This window comes from Panthera pardus, unplaced genomic scaffold (assembly GCF_024362965.1).
Source record: "Panthera pardus isolate Hobbes unplaced genomic scaffold, ASM2436296v1 HiC_scaffold_6, whole genome shotgun sequence".
Classification (NCBI taxonomy): Eukaryota; Metazoa; Chordata; class Mammalia; order Carnivora; family Felidae; genus Panthera; species Panthera pardus.
In genome coordinates this window covers 7,123,984-7,148,482 of record NW_026526991.1, presented here as the reverse complement: position 1 = coordinate 7,148,482, position 24,499 = coordinate 7,123,984, and the positions used below count along the sequence as shown (strand labels likewise).

General features: G+C 55.2%; 1 protein-coding gene across 2 annotated transcripts; it reads right to left on the bottom strand.

The window, feature by feature from the left end:
- Nucleotides 1-3,856: 3,856 nt before the first annotated feature.
- On the bottom strand, nt 3,857-23,057 carry GTSE1 (G2 and S-phase expressed 1). Of its 2 annotated transcripts, XM_053895110.1 has the most exons (12): nt 22,917-23,057; nt 22,563-22,668; nt 16,207-16,264; nt 15,500-16,103; nt 13,350-13,520; nt 12,448-12,574; nt 10,418-10,798; nt 7,469-7,541; nt 6,441-6,680; nt 5,323-5,524; nt 4,695-4,907; nt 3,857-4,270 (listed from the first exon to the last, which is right to left on the bottom strand). In XM_053895110.1, exons 2-12 carry the CDS (start codon nt 22,582-22,584, stop codon nt 4,187-4,189), a joined length of 2,175 nt encoding a protein of 724 aa, XP_053751085.1. In that variant the 5' UTR covers nt 22,585-22,668; nt 22,917-23,057; the 3' UTR covers nt 3,857-4,186. The 2 variants fall into 2 exon arrangements, with proteins under 2 accessions (XP_053751085.1, XP_053751086.1); XM_053895111.1 differs by lacking the exon at nt 10,418-10,798 and having other exon boundaries at nt 22,917-23,055.
- Nucleotides 23,058-24,499: the final 1,442 nt, after the last annotated feature.

The window sequence follows — 24,499 nt, the reverse complement described above, 5'->3', positions numbered from 1 at the left end:
CCGCGGCTGCGTGAGCTGCTCCGGGGCGGGGCTAGCGTGTACTTCCGGGTGCACCAGCGGACGGGCTGGAGGCGGGCGAGGAGACGGCGGAGGGGAGGAGCTGGTTTCTAGGAGAGGGAATCTCTAAGCAGGAGAGCCAAGTGATCTCATCTAAATTCAGGAAGATTCTCCTGGGTGCCCTGCGCAGAGGACGAGCTGGGAGCCCGGTTAGGAGGCGTGACAGCCGCCTGGGGAAGAGGTGTACTTGCAGGTAGAATCTAGCCCTTGCTGCGCGAATGGCTGTGGGGGGATGAGAAAGACCGTGGAGGACTTGATGTTTCTCTTCCCGGAGAAGGGGGTGACCTGCCTGGTCCGTGTCAGGTGCCTGGGGAGAATCGGCTGTTCTGAACGAGTGCGCACGGGAGCGCACGCGTGGGGCAGCCGGGCAGAGGACCGGTGGCGGGCACATTTCTGGAGGACAGAAACAGCAGAACCCGGAGACATTCGCTGGGCCTAAAGGAAGACAGTGGGAAGGCAGAGGGGTGAGGGTGTGGTGAAGGCAAAGGAAGAGGACCGGATTGGAAACCTGAACGGAGCAGGGCGGGCGGAGAGCCTGTGAGAGCGAAGAGGTGGTCACTGCGGAGTACCAAAGCAGGGGATTGGCCCGGCTCAGACCAAGAGGGTCACGGGGCCCAAAGGACTGATTTGGGTTGACACCAGAAGCTGCGTGGTCCGCACCAGCAAAATGCAGGCATTCTGTAAATCAGCGACTCTCAACTTTATTCACTTCAAACCCAGCGTCACGTTTTACAGGGTGGCCCAGAGGACACACCAACCTACACATAGAGCCATAAAGAATGATTCTCTAACCGGTTTTTACTTTTGCAATACGCCACGTACCTATAATGTTCCGTTTGGTTCTTTTTCATTTTAAAATACTGCAGTCCACCAACATAGTGGTGAAGTCTAAAGTAGTCCACTCCACTAAATTAGTTTCATGTAGAATTTGAACCATGGTTTGAAAATGCCAGGGAGGAAATGCGGCAGCAAATGCAAATAAATGGAAATCGGGCCAGTAACACACACAAACCCCCCAAAGCTTCAGGTTAGAACTGGGCTAGTTTTTTGTTTTTTTTTTTTTAATTTTTTTTCAACGTTTTTTAATTTATTTTTGGGACAGAGAGAGACAGAGCATGAACGGGGGAGGGGCAGAGAGAGAGGGAGACACAGAATCGGAAACAGGCTCCAGGCTCCGAGCCATCAGCCCAGAGCCTGACGCGGGGCTCGAACTCACGGACCGCGAGATCGTGACCTGGCTGAAGTCGGACGCTTAACCGACTGCGCCACCCAGGCGCCCCAAACTGGGCTAGTTTTTAATAGTTTCTTGACAGGCTGACAGTGGGCGCAAGTGTTTAAACTGGGATGATTATTAAGGCAAGGCATTTTCCTGAGGACAGAACTACCTCGAGGGTCTAGAGAGAAACGAGGAAGGCCCCCAGTCTCCATTTCCGAGAAGAGAAGCAGGAACTGCCAGCTGGAGAGTCGTGGCCGCCGGTGCCACGAGCAGGCACAGGGCGAGCAGCCCGACAGGCAGGAAGGTCACAGGGCCCCTCGGGGAAACAAGAATGACTGCTTTTTCTGAAGAGGGTGTCATCCAATAACACATCCAATGAGAGTATCTGTTTCATCTTGGACTTCCCAGAAGAGATGAGTAAACACAGTATTTGGCCACCTGGCCTTCGGGCAAATTTTGGGGTGAACCTTTAGTGGGGTCTGTGGCAGTGGCTGAACCACGGGGTGGGTATTTTGGCTCAGTCTAGAGGACCACGCCCCTCCTGGATGTGGCAGTTTGGTACAAGGGCAGAAGCCCAGTTTTCCTGCCCAAGCAGAGGGATTTTTTTCAGGTCTGCTACCCGCCTCCCCCCCCCCCCCCCACAAAGTGGCTGAAACATGATACCTTTGCTACATTTTCTGCTGCTTTTCAGTTAAAGGCAAGGTATTTCAGCTACTTTGGATGGCGCAGTGATAGGAAAGACAATGAATTCTCAAGTGCCATGTGCTAAGAGCGATGTAAGATTAGATTTCAGAGGCTTGCACCAGAAAATTAATGAAATATGATAAAAACCGGGTGAAGTTGGGCCTCTTAAACCCAGGAGGGTGGCCCTCTAGTGGCAGCCAAGGTCCTGTCTCCAGGGCCAGTGTGTCCTTTCCCACACTGAGCCCTTCGGGTGGTGCACTTAGGAGGAAAAAGAGAGCCTGGGGGACGTTCTGCCAGGAGGTGCTGCGTATCCTACACGTGCCTTTGGGGGGCCGTCTCCCACCCATTTGAGAATTAGAGTCCTATTACTTCTGTCTTGCCTGAGGACACCTGCAGATTGGATGGCACCCCTGGGCCCCAGTAAGAGCCTGGCCGCTCCTGAGGCAGCCTGGGGGGAGGGGCCCTGGATGAGGGGAGCCAGGGAGCGGGCCCAGGACGGAGGGCCCAGCTCATGCCCTGGGTTTGGATGGGATGGCCAGAGCCCCACTAGGTAACCGTGTATTAGCTAAGAGTTCAATGCGCCTCCCTCCCACCATTAGGCAGGGAAGCCTGAGCTTTGCCCCCCACCGCATCCCCGGGACCATGCGGCCTGCCTCATCTCCATGAACACGTGGGGCGCTGGGCTAGCTCAGTCCGTGGAGCGTGCGACTCTTGACCTTGGGTTCGTGTAGAGATTACTTAAATAAATAAAACTTTTAAGAAAACAACATGGGAATGAATTGATTCAGTTCCAGGTTTGGGGTTTTCCCCTGTGAATCGCGGGGCCACGGAGGAGGAGTGGGCCACTGGGCTTCCCACAGGTTCCCTGCTCCCGCCAGCCAGGGGGGCGGGGGGGGGGGGGGATTCAGACAACAAGGTGAGTTGCTCTGAGTCTAACCGTGGTCTATTCAGACGACTGCGCGAGGCGCTCACAGTCCGAGCAGCCTCGCCTTTGAACGTAAAGCTTCTACCCACAGGTGCAGCCATCCTCTTCGGGACGTCTGCTTCCCCTCTGCAGACACCACGGGAGTCACCTTCCCGTTCCCAGTGTTAACCGGAGAAAGAAAGTGCAGCCCCCCGCTCCCCGGCTCTCCCCGCTCAGCCCCGGTCTCGTGCAGGAAACACCAGGTGGGAGCCCAAAAAGCAGGTGCACGTAGTGCTGTGTGCCGTGAGGCCACCGAACCGAGACTGAGAAATTTCCTCAAGAAGTGAGGTCTCTATACACACCAGTGGCTGGCAGGCTAGCTGGCTGTCAGAAAATACTAGAACGGCTTCAGGCAGGGACTACGCCGCCCAGTGGCCCTTAGCTCCGTTTCCTCCTGCCCTCCGGCCAAGGGCTCCAGCTTTAGCACAGCCGAGGGGTCCACTCCTCAGACAGGTGGCTCCTTACCTCTCACCTCCCCCTCCGTCCTGGCCGCCACCTCCCTAGAACGGCCCGCGCCCAGGGTGTCTGCATGCAGGTGCAGTCTGCTGATCCTGCCCCCGACCGGGGCGGTGGGGCCTGGGGTCTGCATCTAAACCAGTATTTCTTCATACTCAATTTTGAAAATCACTTGGGGAAGGGTGTCCAGGTGGCTCAGTCGGTTGAGCGTCCGACTCTTGGTTTCGGCTCGGCTCATGACCTCACGGTTCGTGGGTTGGAGCCCCACATCAGGTCCCGCAGCTGGCAGCTCGGAATCTGCCTGGGATTCTCTCTCTGCCCCTCCTATGCTCGTGCTTACTCTTTCTCAAAATAAATAAGTGAGCTTCTAAATAAAATCACTCGTGGAAACGGTTTGACTAACATCAATCTTGCATACTGATTAATGATTAAAATAGTTACACCTGCTTAAAAATCAAGATAACCTTAAAATCGAACTATGCTTTAATACATTTTCATTTATTTTCCAATTTAATTTAAACCTAGAATATTTACCTTTTCATGCAAACTTAATTTTAAAAATAGTCACTTGCCATTTTTACACGCAAAAGACACAAAACAGAATTCTTCACCTCCAGCCCAGCGTGTGGGGCAGCGGTAAGCTCGGGGCCGACTGCACAACATCCCCTCTAGGCCCGGGACCTTTACTTGGGGTTGTTGTAAACAACAACCACGAAACAATTGCTCCTAAGATTTATTTCTAAGGGTTGAAAACCACCTTAGGACTGACAGTTCTATTAACAAAATGTAAGATGCGAAGGGTTTTATTCTCAGAACTTGAGAAGTGGCGAATCGACATTTTCCTTGTCAGCCTCGGGACTCAGCTGGATCAGAGGAGAAGTCAAGTCTATCAGCTGCAAGACAGAAGCGACGGGGTAAACGACGCGGCCGCGTGGCCCCTCCCGGCCCGCGAGCCCCCTCCGCCGTGGCTCAGACACACTGAAAGTGCAGCTGGCACGTCTAAGAAGCCGGAAGAACTCTGAGTTCTTGACACACATGTGCTCCCTCCTCACAAATCGGGCCCTGGGGGACCCTGGAGCGACAGTGATGGGACCCCTGCCCTCAGAGAGCTCCTGGGCCCCCGGGCAGGATCCCACAGCAGGACTTGGTGAATTCTAAGCTCATGCCACCGCTGGAGGGTGCCCCGACACGTGTCACTTTAGAGACCTCAGGGGCTGCTCTCGAGGGTCACCGCGATGTGCCCTGGGAGGAGGAACAAACCCAGAACTGAGACCACCCGAGGCCAAAGCCCACGTGGAACCACCTGCTACTTCTCACCTGTGCCACCTCGTGGAGAGGCTTGGACGTGGTGGTTCTGTTCATGTCCGGAGTGTTGATCAGCAGGTCAATCAGAGGTCTGCCTTCAGAGCCCGGAGCCACGCTTGCTCCTGGAGTACTGCACAGGTCCACAAGAGGGGGGCTGACGAGGGCCGGGCCCTCAGCTTTCGGAGTGATGGCAAGTTGCTCCAGTCTAAGATCCACAAGAATCGCCTAGACGAGAACACGAGATCTAAAGGCAATTCTGGCACCTTTTTGTCAACCACGTTGAGAAAACAGGAAGCCCAAGGAAGGACGGCCTTTAGCGGGGAGAGCTGGCTGTGGTGTGCACGTACTGATGGGTGGAGTTCTCTCTTCCTTGGCCACCCCCACACGGCCCCCCAACTCCGTCTGCCGCCCTCTGGCCGATGGCCCACACTAGGGCTCCCGCCGGCCTCTCCCACTGTCACTCTGCTTCCTACCGCCCGTCCTCTGGGCGAACACAGGAGGAGGGGAGAGGCTGGAGGTCCTGACTCCCACTCTCTGGCCCTGGGGGCCCGGGGACAACAGATGAAGTCCCAGAGAGGCAACTCGGCAGAGTGACCACACGGCTTGGGGGCAGGGTCCAGGGTCCCGGAGAACACGGTACCTCACGAGGGCGTGTGTCTTCGGGTGGCTGGGCCGCAGCTAGCACTCCTGCAGTGACGCTTTTTGGAACAACCAAGTCGCTCTTTTCAGGAGAAAAGTTAAGTGCCTGTGGCACAGCCGACGGGGGGGAACAGGACCCATCAGACGACGAGTCCTCGCGCCTGGAGGCAGCCTCGCTCCTGCTCGCCCCGGTTGGCGCGGCTCTGCGGGGAGAGAAAGGGCAGACCCTGCGAGGGACTGTAAGTGCTGGCTTGTCGGGCTAGGATTCTGTTCCGGGAGGAGATGTGTCACACGGGGCAGGGCGTGCCGGCTTTGGTTCCGGCTCCGTCCGCGACAGCTCGAACCATGAGCGAGTCCCTTTCTGACCTTCAGCTTCCTCGTGAGGACAAATAAAAGGCCCGAATGGTCTCGGGGGTCCTTTGGCTCTAAAAGCTTACCAGCCTGCTACCCACACTGGCCTGTTTTACGCCCTTCCCTTCCGTCCGCGAAGTGGACAGAGACACGCTTGCTCCACGTTCAGGTAGAGAGGAGAGAAACGCTCCGATGAAAATGAAGCAGGAAACCAGAATAGAGTGACCGGGTAGGGAGGCGGGACTTTCCAGAAAGGTCCCCGAGGTTGGCCCCTGAATGTGGACTTGAACCGTGGAGGGGCAGAGCATCCCAGACGGAAAGGACAGCCAGGACGGGACCGTCTGCCACGCGCTGAGGGAGGGGGCGGTGGGGCTGGAGCAAAGTGACGGGGGCAGGGGAGGCGGGAGAAGCAGGTGGAACGGACGCGGTAGCGGACGCGGAGTCCGTTTCTCAGGAAGCCTGAGTGCGGTCGCCCCCGGCCAAGACTACGGGACTGTCCTGGGGGCCCGGTTGCAAAGACCACACCAGGCCCCAGGCCCCGGGTGTGGGTGCACCTTCCTGAGTCTTCTGCCCAAAGGGCTCCCCCCAGTGAGAGGCCACGGCCCACGGCGACGGGGTGGTTGGCAGGTGCCGTCCCTGTCGCCCAGCCCCTCGGCCCAGTCGGGACAGTACGCTGGGTGGGAACGAGGATGGCGCAGCGAGCAGGTGCCCTCCCTCACTTCAGGGAGCCGCCGACAGGCTTCTGCGGCCGTCGCCTTTGCCTCTTACCTCGCCGCACATTTTTTCCGGAGTTCAGAGGAAAGCCGCGGAGCAGACACACACAGGGGAGAAGCCAGAGCTCTGGGCACAGTTTTAGGGGTCACCCGTGGAAGGCTGGAGAGCCGACGGCTGGCGGGCGTGGGCAAGGCTGACCCACGCCTCGTACTCACAGGGGTCGTCATACCGCTTAAATGTCCTGGTGAGGCCGGCCCGGATGAGCGTCCAGCAGGAGTGCTGTGGACAACTACCCTGGAAAGACAAAATGAGAGTCTTCAGCAGGCATGAACAAAAAGAAGATTCTATTCATCCAATATGCTAATGCAGTAAAAAGTCCTGTGACTTCAATAGATGAGACTCAGGCCGGCGAAGAAGCCCGCCGGAGGTCTGCTCTGGGGAGGCAGGGCCGCCGCCAGCACCCGGGAAACCCTGCTGTCTCCGGGGGGAGCATGTGAACGCACCTCGTGGGAGGTCCGCAAAACATCTAGACATCACCTCTGACAGCGTAGGTATTTCCACGAGGAAATGCAGAGCCACAGCGGGGACTGCCCGGGCTCACACGCACACGGGGAGCCGTCACTGCGTGTTCGTTCATCCCAGCGCTCGGGTCACCTGAACCCCACGTGAGCGCACAGGACTGAATGCGGGCACCCGCGGCTCATTTCTCACACGTCCCGCTTTCCAATCTGGCGATACGTGTGGCTGTAACTGCCGGTGAACCCTCCTGCTGATTTGTTCTGCGGTTACTGATAAACACGGTCTGTGTGGAGTCAACCGCTATTTTAAATAGGTCGAGGGTCGCCTGGGGGGCTCAGTCGGTTGAGCGTCCGACTTCGGCTCAGGTCGTGGTCTCACGGTTCGCGGGTTCGAGCCCCGGGTCGGGCTCTGTGCTGACAGCTCAGAGCCCGGAGCCCGCTTCGGATTCTGTGTCTCCCTCTCTCTCTGCCCCTCCCCTGCTTGCACTCTGTCTCTCTCTCTCTCCCTCTCTCAAAAATAAACATAAAAAAAAATAAAATCAAAGGAAGCTGACGACTCCTCACCTTCCCACTGATGTGCAGGAACACGGCCTCTGTGCCCGACAGGACTTTGGCACTGCACTGTCTGCAGGCTCACCTGAGCAAGAGAGGAAGTGTGTCCCGTCAGTCAAACGTGGATCAAGTGACAAACCCACCGCAGGGCCCTGTCCCTACTGTCCCCGCGTCTGCTCTACCAGGACAGCTGGTGTCGCGACCACAAGGGCGCTCGCGGCCACGGAGGGAGCCCGCTGCCACGGTCGCAGGGCCGCGTGTTCTAACGGCGTGGGGCTCCCCGTGGCCTCTCCGGCACTGAGTTTATGAGAACAGTTTGGCCCAGGGTGAATGATGAACGGTGTTCATGGACAGCCCTGTCCCTGACACCGTGAAGAAAAGAGAAACCGATTTCAGAGGCGCGTGAGGCGTCATTAGGGGCACGGGCAGCAGAGGGTAGCAGCCGACGGGCGCCGGGACCGGTCCAAGTCGGCGAGACCGGCAGACGACCGTGTGGTTGGAGGAAAGGCAGCCGGAGGCACGCCGTGGCCTCGGGCACCCGGGAGGAAAGGCAGCCGACGCCGCCAAGCACACTCGGTGCGCCCCGTGCCGTGGACGCTCCGAAGAACCGCTTTCAGCCAACACGCTGAGCTCCCTGCCACGGAAACCTCAATCTTATCTCCAGGGGTGACCGCTCCCGCGGGGCCCGAACCCACACCTTCAACCACCTGCTCGGCACGGCCCTCAGCACGGCCCCCAACTGTGGCACCTCACGCTCAACAGGTGCAAACCGGGCCAGTGGGCTCTACCCCGGGGCTGCCGTTCCTCCAGCCCTCCCCTGGGGCTCTGGGCGTGGGAGGCAGCACCCGGGCACCCCGCGGAGGCCTCCGGGTCACTCCCGAGTCCCCTCCCACGCCGCCGCGAGCTCCCCTCCCCCATGGTCTCCTGTCCACCTCACAGCCGGGCTGCCACGGAGCCCTCCCAGCTTCCATTCTTGCCCACGAAGGCCTGTTCATCACTCAGGGGAGGGATCTGCTGGAGGCCAGGACTCCCCGCCTAAAACCCTCTTCCTTAGCACCTGCACTGGCCCCCGGCTGCCTCAGTCCCCACCTCTCATGACCCTTCCCCTCGTTCACTAACTTGGCTGAGGTTGCTAGTGTTTGATCAGTATCCACCCTCTTCTTCTCAGGAAGGAACCTGAGCGGGGCGAGAAGACAGCACGTCTTAGCACCCCTGGCAGGGAAGCACGGTCACATGACTGAGGCCTGAGCGAGGGGACAGAGAGGGGCACACACAACTTCCGTAAGCGATCTCGCAAGGTAGGGGTATGGTCCCCTTCGCCCGTCCCACCCTCGCAGCTGACGGGGCGGAAGGTGGGGCTGCAGCAGCCGCATTAGAGGATGAGGAAGAGACACCGGACACGGCAAAAGACAGAGGCGGCCTGGGTCCTCAAAAGGCTTCGGGGCATTAAAGGCCACCTGTACCGGCCGGCAGTGCTGGAGACTTCAAGACACAAGCACCTCTACTTGAGCGAACCTACAGGGACCCTCTCCCTTAAAGCAGCTCTGCATGACCTCCCATGTTACACAGATTTCTTAGATTCATCTGCCTCGACCGAGCACCTGCCACCTGCCAGATACCACGCCGGTGCCACTCACAGCCAGACAGGGAGGCAGCCCGGGTCCTTGGCCACGGAGGAAACACACGCGTGCAGAGGGAGACTCCAAAAGGCCAAGGTGAGGACAGCCACTGGGAACAACGGCCACCCTTCGCACAGGGCTGGAAACTGCCCACGTCCCACCCGCCACAGCAGGGACCTCGGGAACACGCAGCACGTCCGGCAGGGACCGGGCAAGCACAAGTCAGCAGCAAGGCCACCTGTTCCCGAGGGTATAGGCCACTCGAGACCTGCCCCGTCGAAGCTTTAAAACAATCCTCAAAAGGCTCAAGCCGACCTGCAATTGAAATGCCTGCCAAAGCAAGGTTCTACTCCTTAAAGCAAGACAACAAAATGCAGATCTTCCAAGATTTTAAACCTATACTGTAAACAACGATTACACATGAAGAGGCAGGAAAATGTGGTCATAATCAGGAAAAAAGTCAGTCACTAGAAACAGACCCCCAAATGACCGGGAAGGTGGCATTAGAAGAAACAGCGTAAATCAACTGTCATAAATATGTTCAAGAATTTAAATAAACACCATAAGGACAAAGATGGGGAAACTACAGTGTCAAAAAAGAAAAATGAACTGAACGGGCGTAGCCACGGATTAGACGCGCTGCAGAGAAAGACAGGTAAGCGTGAAGACAGGACGTTACAGATGTCAAAACTGAAACACAAGAAAAGGGGGAAACCCCGGGCCTCCATGACCTACAAGCCACATTGAGAGGTCTAGACACGTGTAATTAGGGTCCCTGTAACTAGGGGCAGCAAGCAAACAGAATCTGAAGAAATAAGAGCCAAGTTTTTTTTCCAGAATGAATGAGAAATATCAACCCACAGATCAAAGCAGTTCAGGAACCCCCAAGAAGGATAAACTCCAAAAAAGCCACTTCAAAATTCGTAATAATCAAAATGCTGAACTTAACAATAGACAGGAGCTCCTAAGAGCAGCCTGGGAGCAGTGATGTGACAGAGGGAAGAATGCGGGACGGGGACTCCACTGAGTGCTCGTCCAAAACGATGCAAGCTGGAAGATGCTAGGACAACATATTCAAGGTGCTTTAATAGGGGCGGCTGGGTGGCTCAGTCGGTTAAGCGTCTGACTTCGGTGCAGGTCATGATCTCACAGTTCATGGGTTCGAGCCCCGCACGGGGCTCTGTGCTGACCGCTCAAGGCCAGGAACCCGCTTCGGACCCGTGTCTCCCTCTCTCTCTGCCCCTCCCCTGCTTGTGCGCATTCTCTCAAAAAAATGGATAAACGTTAAAAAAAAAAAAAAAAAAAACTAAGAAAAACATACAGAAAATGCTCCATTCCTCACCAGTAGAAAACTTGGGGACCTTAAAGTGACTTGTTGGGGTGGGCATCGCCTTTGTCCTGCAGGGTAGCCGGGAATCACGCCCTCTCGCACTCCCGGCCGTATTCAACGGAGACGGCGGCGACCAGCTGGAATGAGAGCTCAGCCCCGGGCCTTCCTGTTCCAGAGTCGGGGCTTGGGCGACAGCCGCGGGGGTGAGCGCCTTGGCTGGCTCCCTTGTCACCTCCGCAGCCGAGGTCCGTTTACTCCTTCTGCAGGACGCACCCCCAGGGCCTCCCTGCAGGGACTGCCGGGACACAGCAGGTCCCACTCTGCCTGACTGGCTGCTGCGTGACACAGGCGGGGAACTGTTCGCAGGAAAACTTGCAGGTTCACTTGATTTAGCTGGAAGAGGAGACACGACGTCTGGTTATGGCTGAGGCTTGGGTCACTTTTAAATCATGAAGTTACTTGACAAACACATACAAGGTACGCTGTCTTCACCGTATCTACCTGAAAATGTTTTCAAGTGAAGGAAATGTATTTCTTTTTTTTTTTTTTTTAATTTTTTTTTTTTTAATTTTTTTTTTTTTTGAAGGAAATGTATTTCTATCGTCACGATCTCCACGTAAGAGAAACGCAGGACCTGTGAGCAATATTCCGTCCACCCGTCAGGTAACATCCTCAAACAGGACAAGCTGGGTCGCTCATGGCTCAGCCGAGTGCGTCGTAAGGTACTAACTCTAGACGCAATTACCAGGATGCACGAAAGCGTACGTAAATTCGAACTCTCCCCCTCCACCGACTGTGTCAACAGCAGACATCTACGCTGGCTGAGCAGACACGAGCCGGCGGTCCAGCCGCACCTCTGGGCAGGGAGGAAGGGAGGGAAGGGCGAGAGGAGGCGCATTCATCACTGGTGGGCTCCTTCGAGTCCCAAGGAGGCTGGGTCATGGCCATCACGAGCGCCATTTAAATCAGAAAGACGGCGAACGAGGTCCTCAGGTGCCAATATGCCCCGTGCAGAAGGCAGGCTGGCGAGATCCCAAAGAAGGCCTCGAAGAGAACGGCTGACGCCATAGCTCTCTCGTTCAGTGCGTAACGGCTTTACGGCGCTCCCCCCCCCACCACCACCGGAGTCCTGTCTGTCCCAGCCTCCCCAGTGTGTACCACGCAGAAAGACCCACACTCAGGCCCGTTCCATGTCCGTCTCAACCTTTAGCGGGTAGGAACGCAGGGCCCCCGAGTGGAAACAGTGCTGACGCCCCGCACCGCCGCGGCCACTCAGGCCTCACAACCTCCGACGTGACAGAACTTCCTTTCCCCCAACGCGGGCCACGCGCTCCTTCTGATGCCCGCAAGAGCGCGTCCGGGGAGGCTCTGTCCTGCGGTGTGTCCGGTTCCGGGAACAACTGGAGTTCTCTTGGCCGCCACCCGGCAGCGGGGACTCCAAATCACGTCGGCCTAACTCCAGAGCTCACGCTTTGCGGTTTGACAAAACGCGCACAGGTCTGCACGGCAAATACGCGTGGAAGAGGGCGGAGTCCTGAAGGGAATCCAAGGCTTCCCCCCACAGGTCACGAGGGCTTCTCCCCTTTACCACCAGATGGCGCCCTTGGCTTGCGAAGGTTACCACCGTGCAGGGGCGGGTTGGGGTCGGGGTTTAAAGAAGCACAGGCGAGTTACAAGGGCCACGTGCCCTACGTTATCTGGAACAGTCCTATTTTTAAAACCTGGGTGTGATTACATGTCAGTGGGCTGGTCTCAGCGTCCTTGTGTGTCGCGGGCACGTGGAGCGCCCACCAGCTTTGGGACGGCCAGAACCACCCTGACCTAAAACCCCTGGCCTGAGCGTGCCCCTTCTCAGAGGGGAAACCCTGGAGGGCAGGGGGCCCGACACAAATGTCTCCTGCCCCAGACCGCAGCAAACCCTCCAGAACCTTCTGCTGAGTCTACGTGGTTCTGTGAAAACAGTCTCAGCGGGTCGGATAGCATTCAAGGCCTTGCCTCTCGAGACGCGGGCGGGTCTGGGCAGGAGACACTGGCTGGCTTACCTCTGCAGGTGGCCGGAGAAGCACACACACTGGAAATCCCACCAGAAACAGACCCTGAGGAAGACGACGTCCTTGAAAGACCGCCAGCACACCCACGTGGTTTTAACAGGGTCCTCTTCGGCCCCAACTGAAACAAAACATTAAAAAACAGAGTCATCGAAGATTTTGTTATCTGCCCATTACTTTTTTATGCAAAAATTGGGTTTAAAAATAATATTTTTTTAAATGTTTATTTTTGAGAGAGAGAGAGAAAGTGAGCAGGGGAGGAGCAAAGTGAGAGGGGGACAGAAGATCTGAAGCGGGCTCCTCGCTGACAGCAGGGCTCCGACTCACGAACCATGAGATCATGACCTGAGCCACCCAGGCGCCCCCCTAAAATAATTTTTAATAATTGAGTAATCATCATCTTAAGTGTAAAGAAAAGGCCAAGCAGTACTTCTCAAGTGCGGTCTTCAAAGCCCCGCATGAGTGAGAAACGTGGGGGACTCGTGAAATGCAGATGTTGGGGCTCTGACCCTGCCCCCCGAGTCTGTAGCTGGGGCCCAGCTTCTGGCAAGTACATCAGCGGTTCTCACACGCAGCACCGTTTAACCACAAAGCTGCGGGCGCTCGTCTCCAGGCCTGTGAGCTGCGGTTTCCAAGCACGGACATCCCATCTCGTCTGAGGGCAGCCGGAGCGGCGCAGACACACACAGGCTCGGAGAGGCGGACTTTTCTCAGTCCACGGAGCCCCCCCGCGCACGCCAGGCCGTGTTCTCTGCATTGCAGCGAGCTGCCTCTCACGGGTCCCAGTTTCAACCTTCCTAAACTTGACTTCAAAGACACACCACATGATACCCAAAGCCGCCCCTTTATTCTCCTTGCTCACAGGCCACACGCACCCACAGCCCCGGCAGACCCACCTTGCTCAGGACAGGGAGCGATCGCTTGCCTTGGACCAAGTGGCTGCCCCCCACCGGCAAGCTGGCGCCCTCCCGGGCAGCACTGGATTTGTCAGGGGGCACGGCCCCGCGGGATTCCTTCTCATTTGGGTTTCTCACGCCGGAAGGGCTAGCTGGTATCCTTTTCATAGGCTGAAAAATTGCAATTTGAATTGAGAGCAGTCTGGCCTTGGACAACGCGCAGATGCACCAAGGCATCAGTTTCGAGCACCGGCAGCACCGTCTATCTTCCCGGCGCTGTACGTGCTCAGTTCACCCGCTGGATGGAAGGGATGAAGCGGACACGGCAACTGGCTTCCTCTGCCAAATTACCACGGACAGAAATGACGATGGCGTTTGCTTCCTCATTAAAAACAGCAAAATAATACTAAGACGGTTGCAGGAGAGAGATCCCCTAAAGCTATTCCTCAATCAGGATTCTTATTTAAAGATGATAGTGAGGAAAGTGACTCTAGTGACAAAAACTCTTAAATGCCGTATGGAAAGGAATCACTCATTCAAAGGTCATTTCCTCTCCCAGAGGCAGCTCAGTGGCAACGAATCTTCTCGGAAGAGTACTGAGAGCCATTTTTCTTTGGAGAGCAGAGTCAAACAAAGAATACATTTCTGACATATTTAGACACAACGGCATTCCTGGCACTGACCCCTGCGGATAAAAATCACCCCTTGTAACAAGGAGCGCTAATGAGAAGCGGCAGCAGCTCATAAGGTCAGAGCGACGAAACAATCACTTTCTTTCTCCTTCACAGCATTTTAAAACTCGAGATCTACCTCACGGACGTAAGTTCGCCATCTGAAAGCGTGCGTCGTCAGTGGTTTCTGCGCGTTCACAGTGCTGTAAGGCCAGCGTCAGTATAATCTTAGACCATACTTGTTGTCCCTGAAGGAAACTGCTAGCCATTAGCAGGTGCCCCCGCCCCCCTACTCCCTCAACCTCCCCGCCTGCACACTGGCTAACCTACCCCCCTCGATACAATTCGCCCATCGTGGTCCCTCATGCCAACAGGATCGTACAGCAGGTGACCTTTGGCGTCCGGCTGCTTTCACTAGGCAGGTCTGCAAGGGCCATCCATGTTCTACTATGTACTGATATGGCATTTCTTTATTGCCTGAGTCCAGCCCACGTGTTACACACAGAAATCCGTGCGCGGGTCCACGTATTACATAGAAGACCCGTGTCCCTCTTGTTCTGGAGACCTCACTTTGGAAATTGACATCCAAACGGGCTCCGGCAGGAGGAGTTTGTGCGATTAAAGGAACGACGGCCCAGCTCCTTAGGGGAAGCGACGGCCAGCACGCCTCCTCCGTCCAGGCTCCAGTGCGGCACAAGCGCCTTTAGCTCGGATCAGTTCTGGGTCCTGAGCGCAGGGAGTCGCGCGGTTCGGGAGATGTGCTCGGAGAGGGAAGGCGCTCCCCGGCCCTCGCTAGCTGTTTTGCACAGACCCAGACTTGCTCATGACCCCACACGGCATCTCCGTAACCGGCTCAGAGAGCTGAGGCCCGGGACCCCGGTTAGGAGCAGAGCTGAGAAGCGGTGCTCGGCGGGCTCCAACCTGCTGCCTCTCCTCGAAGCATAACTTCCTCCCCTGAGTGAGGCCGGGTCAGCGAGGCCTGGAAGCAGCCGTGGTGTGACCCTCCCTTTCTCCTGCCCTAGCGCTCCGCCCTGCAAACCGCAGGGGCTAACCGCACCCCAAAGACCTGCCCGGCCACTGCCACTGCCCAGGACGGCTCATCCACTTAATTCCTGGGAGGAGAGCAGTCTCAACAAAATCCGGTTCAGGGAGGGGAACTGTTGGAAGCTGCTTGTTAATGCAGATGAAACCCCTAATGAGCAGGAAATCCGAAGTTGTAGCATCTAGGAAGGGATGTTTTTAAGTCATCCCAGGAGGAAGGCAGCCGCGCCTGCATCCACATGCACCCCAGACCCAGCTCCCCGTGCCGCTCCTGCCCCCCGTGGACTTGCGGTTCCTATGCTTCCCAGCCCTCAGCCCGGCTACGTTTCCCAGCTTCTCCCCACAACGGTTTCCGTTAGGGCCATAAACCGCGAGGGCTAAAACGCAAGGGAGCACCTAGTCCCGCACACGCGTGTCCTGGCACGTGAACGTGTCTACCTGCTCCGCGGCCGCATGAATGTTTTTCCCTCTCACAGACGAAGCTCGGGGCCGTACCAACTGGCTGATGACCTTTTTCTGAGGCCCTGCCTGGTTTGGCGGGGGAGCAGCACCGGGTTCCACCGGCAAGGAAGAGCGAGGCGAGTGCAGCGGTCCCTGCGTCTGGGCGTGGCCGGCCTGGGCGGGAGCTGCCCCCAAGGGGGTCTGGCTCAGCGGTGCCCTCAAGGGGCTGTCCGACAGGTAATATGTCTCCCTCTTCAGTGACCTGGGGCTCTTCCTCATTTCCATTTCTTTCTCAAACAGGTTTATTTTTAATTTCGATTCCTGGATAAATCTCTCCACGCTCTGGCTCCAAAGGTCTTCGGGCCTGGCCGCTTGGGCTGCCTTGTTTTTGCTTTTGCTTTCGATCTGTAAGGCCAGCAAGTGAGCCTCCGTGTACACTTCCACAAACTTCTCCCCAGTGAGAGGGCTCCAGGTGAAGTGACCTTCCGAGCCTGGCAGAAGCGGTTCTTCGGGAACGTGGTGATTTAACTCTAAGCTGGCAGCGACACATCTTTCTTTATGGCCCACGGGTCCAAAGAAGACTTCATCATCTTCATTTGCACTGTTTTAAAATAAAAGGATCATTAAGGACACTGGCAGTGAAATGAAAGACCTTACTGAATGCGGTTGAGCCCAAGGCAAGGGAAGAAAACTCATCCGTTTACCTTGAAGAAGACAGTGAAAGATCGAAGTCAAACTTTTCATCGGCCAGGAGAAGAATGTCTGTGGGGGGAAAGTCCCGTGTTATTTGAGGGCTGGGGTTGGTGGAGAGAAAACATTACCAGTCTGTACAGCTATAAAAACAATGACAACATTTCACTCCCCAAAGTGTACCTTATCATGATTTTAACAGTCACCTCATCACAGAGGGCTCAAGGTTATCTTGGTTTTTTTGTTTTCTTTTTAAAATAGCAGCAGCCATTGTGTGTTTGCTGAGCTGCCCCAAAGGTCCAAGTCCTTGTCTTTAAGGTATAATCTCAAATGCATTCACCAAGTCATTGAACCAGTTTTTTCTAGACTAGGTAAGTCATTTTCAGGTTAGAGCATTTTCAAAAAACCACCTGCTTCAGGTTCCCTAGAATTAAACTCCTGGCTTACAAGCCATAGAACGCCTACTGCTCTTTCAAAATCAAATTCACTATCATTCGCATGTGCAGTCGCCACTCCATTCGTATCTGCTGACTCCCTTCGCTTCTAGAGCCCAACTCGCCCCAGAAGAAACTGCACTCTGTATCCCCCATAGTACCTCCATAGGCCCGGTCTAATAAGCCTGCTCCCTCCACCAAACCTCCAGCTCCCAAGCAACTTCTCCCCCCCTCAGCTCCCCCCACCCCTGCATCACCTTGACCTGACCTCTGTCACCACACTAGCCCTGCTGCAGATGTCCCTTCACTCTTCCGGGGCCCCAACTAGACTGTAAGCTCCCCCAAGACAGCAAATGTCCACCACTCTCCCAAACTCCCTCATGTCCAGCAAGGGGCCTGGACACTTGGCAAATAATTATCGAAATGTGCTGAACGGGTATTTCCACCACGTAAAGTTGATACAGCGCTTTCACAAATCACATCTTATTTGACCCCAGTAAATGATGCAGCACACTTATTAAAACCATAAAGATTTAACATATACTAATATCCTAATTAGATCCTCGTTAGTCACGCCAATTTTTCTTAATTACCCAATCAAGGAAAGGGTAGAAAGCACAAAGGCACAAAAGAAATAAAAGGAAATAAGCAGAGAGAGAGGAACTGAAAAGATTCAGAAGCTAGTCTGCTCAATTCCATGCACACAAACCTGAGAGCCTGGCTGAAATGGATAATTTTCTAGAAAACGGAGTTGGGGCGCCTGGGTGGCGCAGTCGGTTAAGCGTCCGACTTCAGCTAGGTCATGATCTCACAGTCCGTGAGTTCGAGCCCCGCGTCAGGCTCTGGGCTGATGGCTCAGAGCCTGGAGCCTGTTTCCGATTCTGTGTCTCCCTCTCTCTCTGTCCCTCCCCCGTTCATGCTCTGTCTCTCTCTGTCCCACAAATAAATAATAAAAAAAAAAAAAAAAAAAAAAAAAAAGAAAATGGAGTTTATTTTTTGTATTTAAATTACTTACATTGATTTATTTCTAAAACGGACTCCAGAAGAAAAGGAAAAGATCTTAACAGTTCAATGACCACAAAATAACTGCACAGACTTATTCAAGGCCTCTTCTCCTCAAAAGAGCCCAAGTCCACGATCGTTTCACAGGAAATTCTGTCATGTCTTTCAAGAATGGATCATTCCAGAACTATTTATATTGCTCCACGGGATAGAAAAAAGGAACTTTCAACTCACTTCTATGAAGCAAGCATGACCATACCCAAAACCTCTGAAGTTAGCTCAGAAGGAAAGCTACAGACCAGGTTCCTAACATAAAAATCCTAAATAGGAATATTAGGTAACAGAATCTACCAACACATTAAAAGAAGAAGAATGGGGTGCCTGGGTGGCTCCGTCGGTTAAGCGGCCGACTTCGGCTCAGGTCATGATCTCACGGTCCGTGAGTTCAAGCCCCACGTCGGGCTCTGTGCTGACAGCCCAGAGCCTGCATCCTGCTTTGGATTCCGTGTCTCCCTCTCTCTCTGCCCCTCCCCTGCTCGTGCTCAGTCTCATTCTCATTCTCTCTCTCTCTCTCAAAAATAAATAAAAACATTAAAAAAAAATTTTTTTAAATAAAAGAAGAATAATAGATCGTGACCAAGTGAAGTTCGTTTCAGGACTTTAGGATGGCTTAACTTTACACAACCCAGTAACATAATTGTTCTATTACTGGATCTAAAAGGAAAGCCGTAGGTCACAGCCATCTATGCTAACAAGACACTTGAAAAACTGCGACGAACTTTGTTGACTTTAAAAGCCCTTCCTAAAAAGTAATGGGTACCTGACAGATACATGTTACCATACAAGGAAGCATCCACCTAGAGCCCAAAGCCAAACTGGGGTTTAATGGGATCCCATCAGAAGCGCCCCTTCTGAAGTCAGGAGCATACATGTGTGATCAGTCAGGACAGGTTAACCCACGCCGATATGACACCCCCGAGTCTCTCACTCAGCCTCTAATTCTGCTGAGGGTGGGCTTGGGCCCTGCTCTCCGCCCTCCTCTCTGCACAACCCAGGAGCCTGGGGAGCCTGGTGTTGGTGCGGAAGAAAAGGGAAAGAGCAAATCCCATACCAGTTCTCAACGGCCCGGAAGTAACACATACACAAACCACATTCCCATTTCACTGGCCGCCTTTCCCGTCCCCTGAGCTGAATCCTGCCTCAAGCAGGTGGGCAAGTACAATTCTATCAGGTACCCAGGAGGAAGGAAAAAAAAAATAGAAAGGGGGAAAAAAGAAAAAAGTGGAAATACTAATAAACAGCACCAGAAACCACCATCTCTATGTAAATTGACCCGCAAGTCAGCATGAGGGATAATGGAAGTCCAAAGAGGAAACTCCGTGAAAGCTGGGCACTTGCAGATGATGTCTGCTGTCACGATTCCTGACACAGGTCTGGATACACTAACTAACACAGACAAGGGAAAGAACCTGGAGGCAAAAACACCATGGTGCACAGGTGCTAAGATTACAGACACCAAAAATCCATGAATACTGTCATGAGTAGTGAAAGGATGCAACCAGGTGGCTGAGGACAAGATCATCACACAGCAATCTACGGTGTTCACACCTACCAAGAACGGTTAGAAGACACGATGGAAGAAAAGGCCTCATCACAAAGACCTACGTTAGCAGCAAACCCCACAAAACGCAGATATACAAACCTAGCAGGAAACACGTAAGATTCATTAAAGAAAACTCAGTATATGATAAAAGTAGCCGCGAAATAAAACGGGAAAACGGAGTATTCGATAAACGGTATTTTCCCTTAGAGGAAAATACATTTAAAAGGAATAAGAAGAACCCACGGGGAAATTATGTTATAACCTGGAGTGAGGGGGTCTAACTACGACACCAAAGTGGAAGCCATAAAATAAAAGACTGAGAGTACAATGTATAAATAACAATTTTAAGACTCTGCATGGCAGAGATCACCATGAGCAAAGTCAAAGAAACAATAAGCAGGGAAAAAGTATTTGCAGCTCACATCACAAAGGGCTCATCTAGGAGCAGTGCCTACAGACTGCTAAGAAAACAAACAGTAACAGAAGAACTGACAAAGGATAAGAGCGGAGAAAATAACTGATGAAATGGCATAAAATAAAAATAACCCCGAGATTCCACTTCTCACCTATCAGATTGTCAAAGATCAAAAAGTCTGGTGCCTTGCGGGCAAGGCCGCGGGGGAGAGACCAATTCCCAGACTGCTGGGGAAGGTGTCACTTGGCCGGCCCTCCTGAGTCACCCGGCAGCACCTACAAAGCGCAGGTGTCCCCCGGCCCAGCAAGCGGACTTGTGGCAGTACGTGTCACGGGCAGTCACGGCGCAATTCGCCGCAGCAGCCCTTGAAAAAGCAAGACACCGGACACAAACTAATTAACGTCACCCACAGCAGATGGGAGAAATTATAGCACCCAACCCCACCCCCCCCCGAAGATGGCCACCACAGAGACACAAAAGAGAACGGGAACCCTGTGTTGACTTACAAAAGGCATCAAGATAAATGAGGTGCCCAAACCAGGACGCAGCACAGGGCCCCATCTGCTAGAAAAAGAGGACACTCGGGGGAGCCTGGGTGGCTCAGTCGGTTGAGTGTCAGACCTCGGCTCGGGTCATGATCTCGCGGCTCATGGCTTCGAGCCCTGCGTCGGGCTCTGGGCTGACAGCTCAGAGCCTGCAGCCTGCTTCAAATTCTGTGTCTCCCTCTCTCTCTGCCCCTCCTCCATTCGTGTTCTGTTTCTCTCTCTCTCTCTCTCTCAAAAGTAAATAAATATTTAAAAAAATTTTTTTAAGAAGAAAACGAGGGCAGTCAGCCGACAACATATACACATACTGGTTTCCTCTTGCACAGATTAGCTCCGGAAGATCAAACAGACCAAAGACATCGATGGCCTTTGGAGGGGCGGCTGGGTGGCTGAGGGGGAGGCTGCAGGAGGTGGCAACGGGCAGGGTCAGATCCCGGAGGGTTTGCAAGCCCAGGCAAGGAGCGCCTGTTTTATCCAAAGTGCGACAGGAAGCTCCTGGAGGTTTTAAGCGGAAGAGTTATGATCTACCTTGTGTTTTCAAAAGGTTACCCTGGCTGCTGTGTAGAGTGGGTGAGAAAAGGAGGCCGTATCTCCTGAAATCACGCATTGGCCAAAGTGCAAAATGTCCGAGTGGGTGGAAGTGAGTTAATGTGGCCAAGAGGCACACGGTGGCGGCCTCCAGGTGGGGTTGGAAAGAGGGAGACGCATCCAAAATCTATTCGGAAGGTGGAAATCGCAGTAAATGATGATTGAGTGAACACGGCCCCTTCACAACTTAGCGAAGCATATGCAGGAGCCGTTCCCTTCCATGAGGGGACAGAGAGCAGCCCAAGAGCGGGGAGATGGGGGGCACACTGAGTATGAAGTGCAGGACAGGGCAAGATGCCAAACAGGTGGGTGGATATACAGCCCAGAGCTCGGAGGAGCGGCTGCGCTCAAGACAAAATGCGGCACCACCAGAAAGGAGATGGCTTTTCCAAGTTTACTTATTATTTATTTTGAGAGAGACAGAGACAGCCCAAGCAGGGGAGGGGCAAACAGAGCCCAACACGGGGCCTGAACCCACGAGACGGTGAGATCAGGACCTGAACCGAAATCAAGAGCTGGACACTTAACAGACTGAGCCAGCCACACGCCCTGCAGATGGGGTTTAAAGCCATGGGAATGTCTGAGAGCCCTGGGGTATGGATACAAAGAGACCCCAGAGACCTCGTCCTGGGTAAGATTAGCTTCAAAAGACAGTGGAGGAAGAGGAGGTTGCAAAGTGATGGATAAACCAACCAGAGAGGTGGAAGGAAAACCAAGGCTGCCTTGGAAGCCAGGTGAGAGGGAAGTTTCCAGAAGGAGAGGTCAGATGTCATCGAGAGGCTGATTAAACAAGAACAGAAAAGTGATAACAGGTTTGGCAACATGTATGTTGTGACTGATGAAAGCAGCTTGAACAGAGTGGTGAGGACCGAGAGGTTGGTAGGGGTCGAGGAACACGGGAAAATAGCAGAACAAATAGAGAAAGCTCTGGAAGGCGGGCTCCCAGAGTGGAGGATATGGAGACAGAACAGAACGTATTTGTGTGTCAATGACAAGCAGGAGCGAATGGACAGGCACAAGGTGAGGCCACGGAGGGAGGGTGACACGAGGGGTGTCCTCAGAGGCGGCAATGAGGATTCTACAAGCACAAGGAAGGGACTGGTATCTGAAAGGGAGGAGAAGGGGGTGCAGCGGCAAATCCCTTTCTAGACACGATGAACAAGTGAGGAGATGGGCAAAGTCTCTAGCACGGTGTCAGCAAAGCGGAAGTGATCCGGGTACCCCGTCTGCCTGCCGCATAGGGGTGCGTGAGGAACAAAGGCTAGGGGGTGTCGACAGGCTTTAAGAGAAAAGGAGGGTGCGGCCCTTCCCTCATTCTGCGAGGCTGGATTCTCGCCGGGATGCTCAAACCAGACAGGGACGGAGCGAGAGGAAAAGCCGCCAAGATTCTGAACACACCTTGGCAAACAGAAACCGGCGACAGACGTGGAAAGAACGCATCGAATTCCCTCCCACACGTGTGTGAGTTCCTGCGAAGTGCCAGGCAGTGTTCTCCGCACTGGGTGTACAGAGCGAGTAAAGCCGGAAAGGATCCCGCTACCACGATGGGAATCTAAAGCCGTGTTGGGGAGGGGGGGGCGGGGTGCGGTGCGGGATGCAGAAAACGGAATGAAAGAAGCCGGAAGGATGCAAACCCCCTGAAGACAGGGATCTGAGCCGCACGGGCACAGAGCACAGGGTGAGCACTGAATAAACCAAGGACTACGTTCTCACAGAAGCATGAACGCCACCTGCATCCTCACTGAGCTCCCTGCACGGCGGCGCTGCGGCCACAAGGACATACCATCCTTCTTGGGAGCCTCCATCCCTGCCTCTCGAGACTGGCTGGCTGAAGGCGCGCCGGTCGCCAAGCGTGTCCTCCTTTCGCGGCGAGGGCTGTCAGGAAGTCACTGCGGGAAGGGCGGGGCCAGCAGGTGAGCCGGTGTCAAGGCCCAGGACGCCCCCACCCCCACCCCCACCCCCGACCCCTCCGCCCCCTTCCAGCGGCCGAGCGCCCCCAGGCTGGGAGCTCCGGGGGCCCGATCGGGCCGGCACACCGCGGCCGGGGGCCGGACCGGTGGGGGAGGGGGGGGAGACCCCGGCAGCCCCGACCGAACGCGCGAAGGGACCCCGCAGCCCGAGCCACCCCGCCCCTCACCCGAGCGGCGGCGACGCCTGGCGACCGCGCCTCCGCCCGGAATTTAAACGCGGCGCGGCGAGCGCAGCGCGGGCTGCCGATTGGCCGGTTTGAACGGGCGGCGCAGCGTCGCCGCGCCCGGTGCATCCTGGGGGCCGCGGCCGGGGCTGGGGAGGGCGGCGCGCGTGCGCACTGCCTCCGCGCGCGGGTGGGCGGCGCCCGCCGGCGTTCCGCCGAGAGCCCGCGGTGGGCGCGCAGAGCGGGGCGGGGCTTCCTTGCAGCGGGTACCGCGTGCCCGCCGGTTTGGCCCGGGGTGGCTACGCGTGACAAGGGACGTGGTTCCGATCCCAGCTCTTCATCTGGAAATGGAGAGACTTCATTTCCTACAGCAGGATGTTGACTGTGAAGACCGAACAAAATAGGTGCACCTGTCTGCTTCGTAAAGCAGTTCGCACCGGTTACTAATACCGTCGCAAGACCCGGCCCCTGCCCCTGCCCCGAGGAGCGCACCGGGTGACGCTGGTGTGTGCCCCCCCGGGCCAGGAGAAGCTGAGTGGTGGCGGAGAACTGTGATGAGGGTCTGAGCCTGGCCAGAGGTGCGGCCCAAGCTTCCCCTGGGCTTCACAGCCGCTGGGGGGAGGGGGGTCCTGCGGGGGCAGATTGGAGGAGCGCGCAGGGTCCCGTGATCGAGTCTGCATGGGGGAATGCACAAGTTGGGGCAAGATCCCTGATCTGAGCGACGCGAAGCACTGACGGTGAACAGGGCAGTCCGCGGCAGCTTGAGATTGACCTCACTTGAGCCTTGGACTGGCGTTCAGGTATATGTAATACCCACCTCGTGGGCGGGACAGTGGCATGAGGGGGTCCCCTCAGGACACACTGTCGTGAAGCCGTTACCCTAGGTATCTGGCACTGGTGGATGTAGCGGGATGTGGGAAGGAGACGCCAGGGATGACGCCTAGGGTCTGCCCTGCGAAGGAGGGAACTCCAAAGGGAGAGCACCATTTTCAGGCATGATAATGAGCTATTTATGTAGGGCAGGTTGGGTGGAGAACTGTCCAGAAGGCAGCCATCCTGGGCCCAGGACCTACGCCAAGAAGCCTTCCAGGCCGTCTGGCATCTGGGCTTATTTTCACAACATCCACACCAATCACCCCCATTTCGCTGTGGTCCCTCTCACTTCTGATCCTGAGTGCAGCTCCCCAGGAGACTGTGAGCCTAAAAGGCAGGGTGGGGTCACAGTCATGTGATGTCCCCAGCTTCACCCAGCCCAGCACTGGGCCCCAGGCAAGAGCTGAGAGCACGGAAGCTAGGTATTCAAGGGAGGTGGGGAGTCTAGCAGCTTGGAAAGAGCCCAGCCTGCCCTCCGCATCCCCTTTGGCTAGTCCTGGCATCCCCAAACACCTCTTTTCTATTGAAGGGCTCCCTCTATCACCTTCAACTTCTGTCTTCACTCCCCACTGCACTCTGATGTGCTGGGTCCCTGGACCCTGCCTTTCCCACCTGAGTCTCTGTCCAATGGGTCCTTTCTGAATTCCATTGTCTTTTGCTCAGATTCCTGCTTAACTACATAAGGAAGACGGTGCCAGGCTGACCCAGGTACA

Excerpts from the sequence above, each read along its gene's own strand:
- GTSE1 (XM_053895110.1), bottom strand. The coding sequence starts at position 22,584 with ATGGAGGCTCCCAAGAAGGATG. Across the intron at positions 12,575-13,349 it reads CGCTCCCTGTCCTGAGCAAG|TTGGGGCCGAAGAGGACCCT; the intron begins GTGGGTCTGCCG and ends GTTTTGTTTCAG. Across the intron at positions 6,681-7,468 it reads TCCTGCACATCAGTGGGAAG|GGTAGTTGTCCACAGCACTC; the intron begins GTGAGGAGTCGT and ends TTGTCTTTCCAG.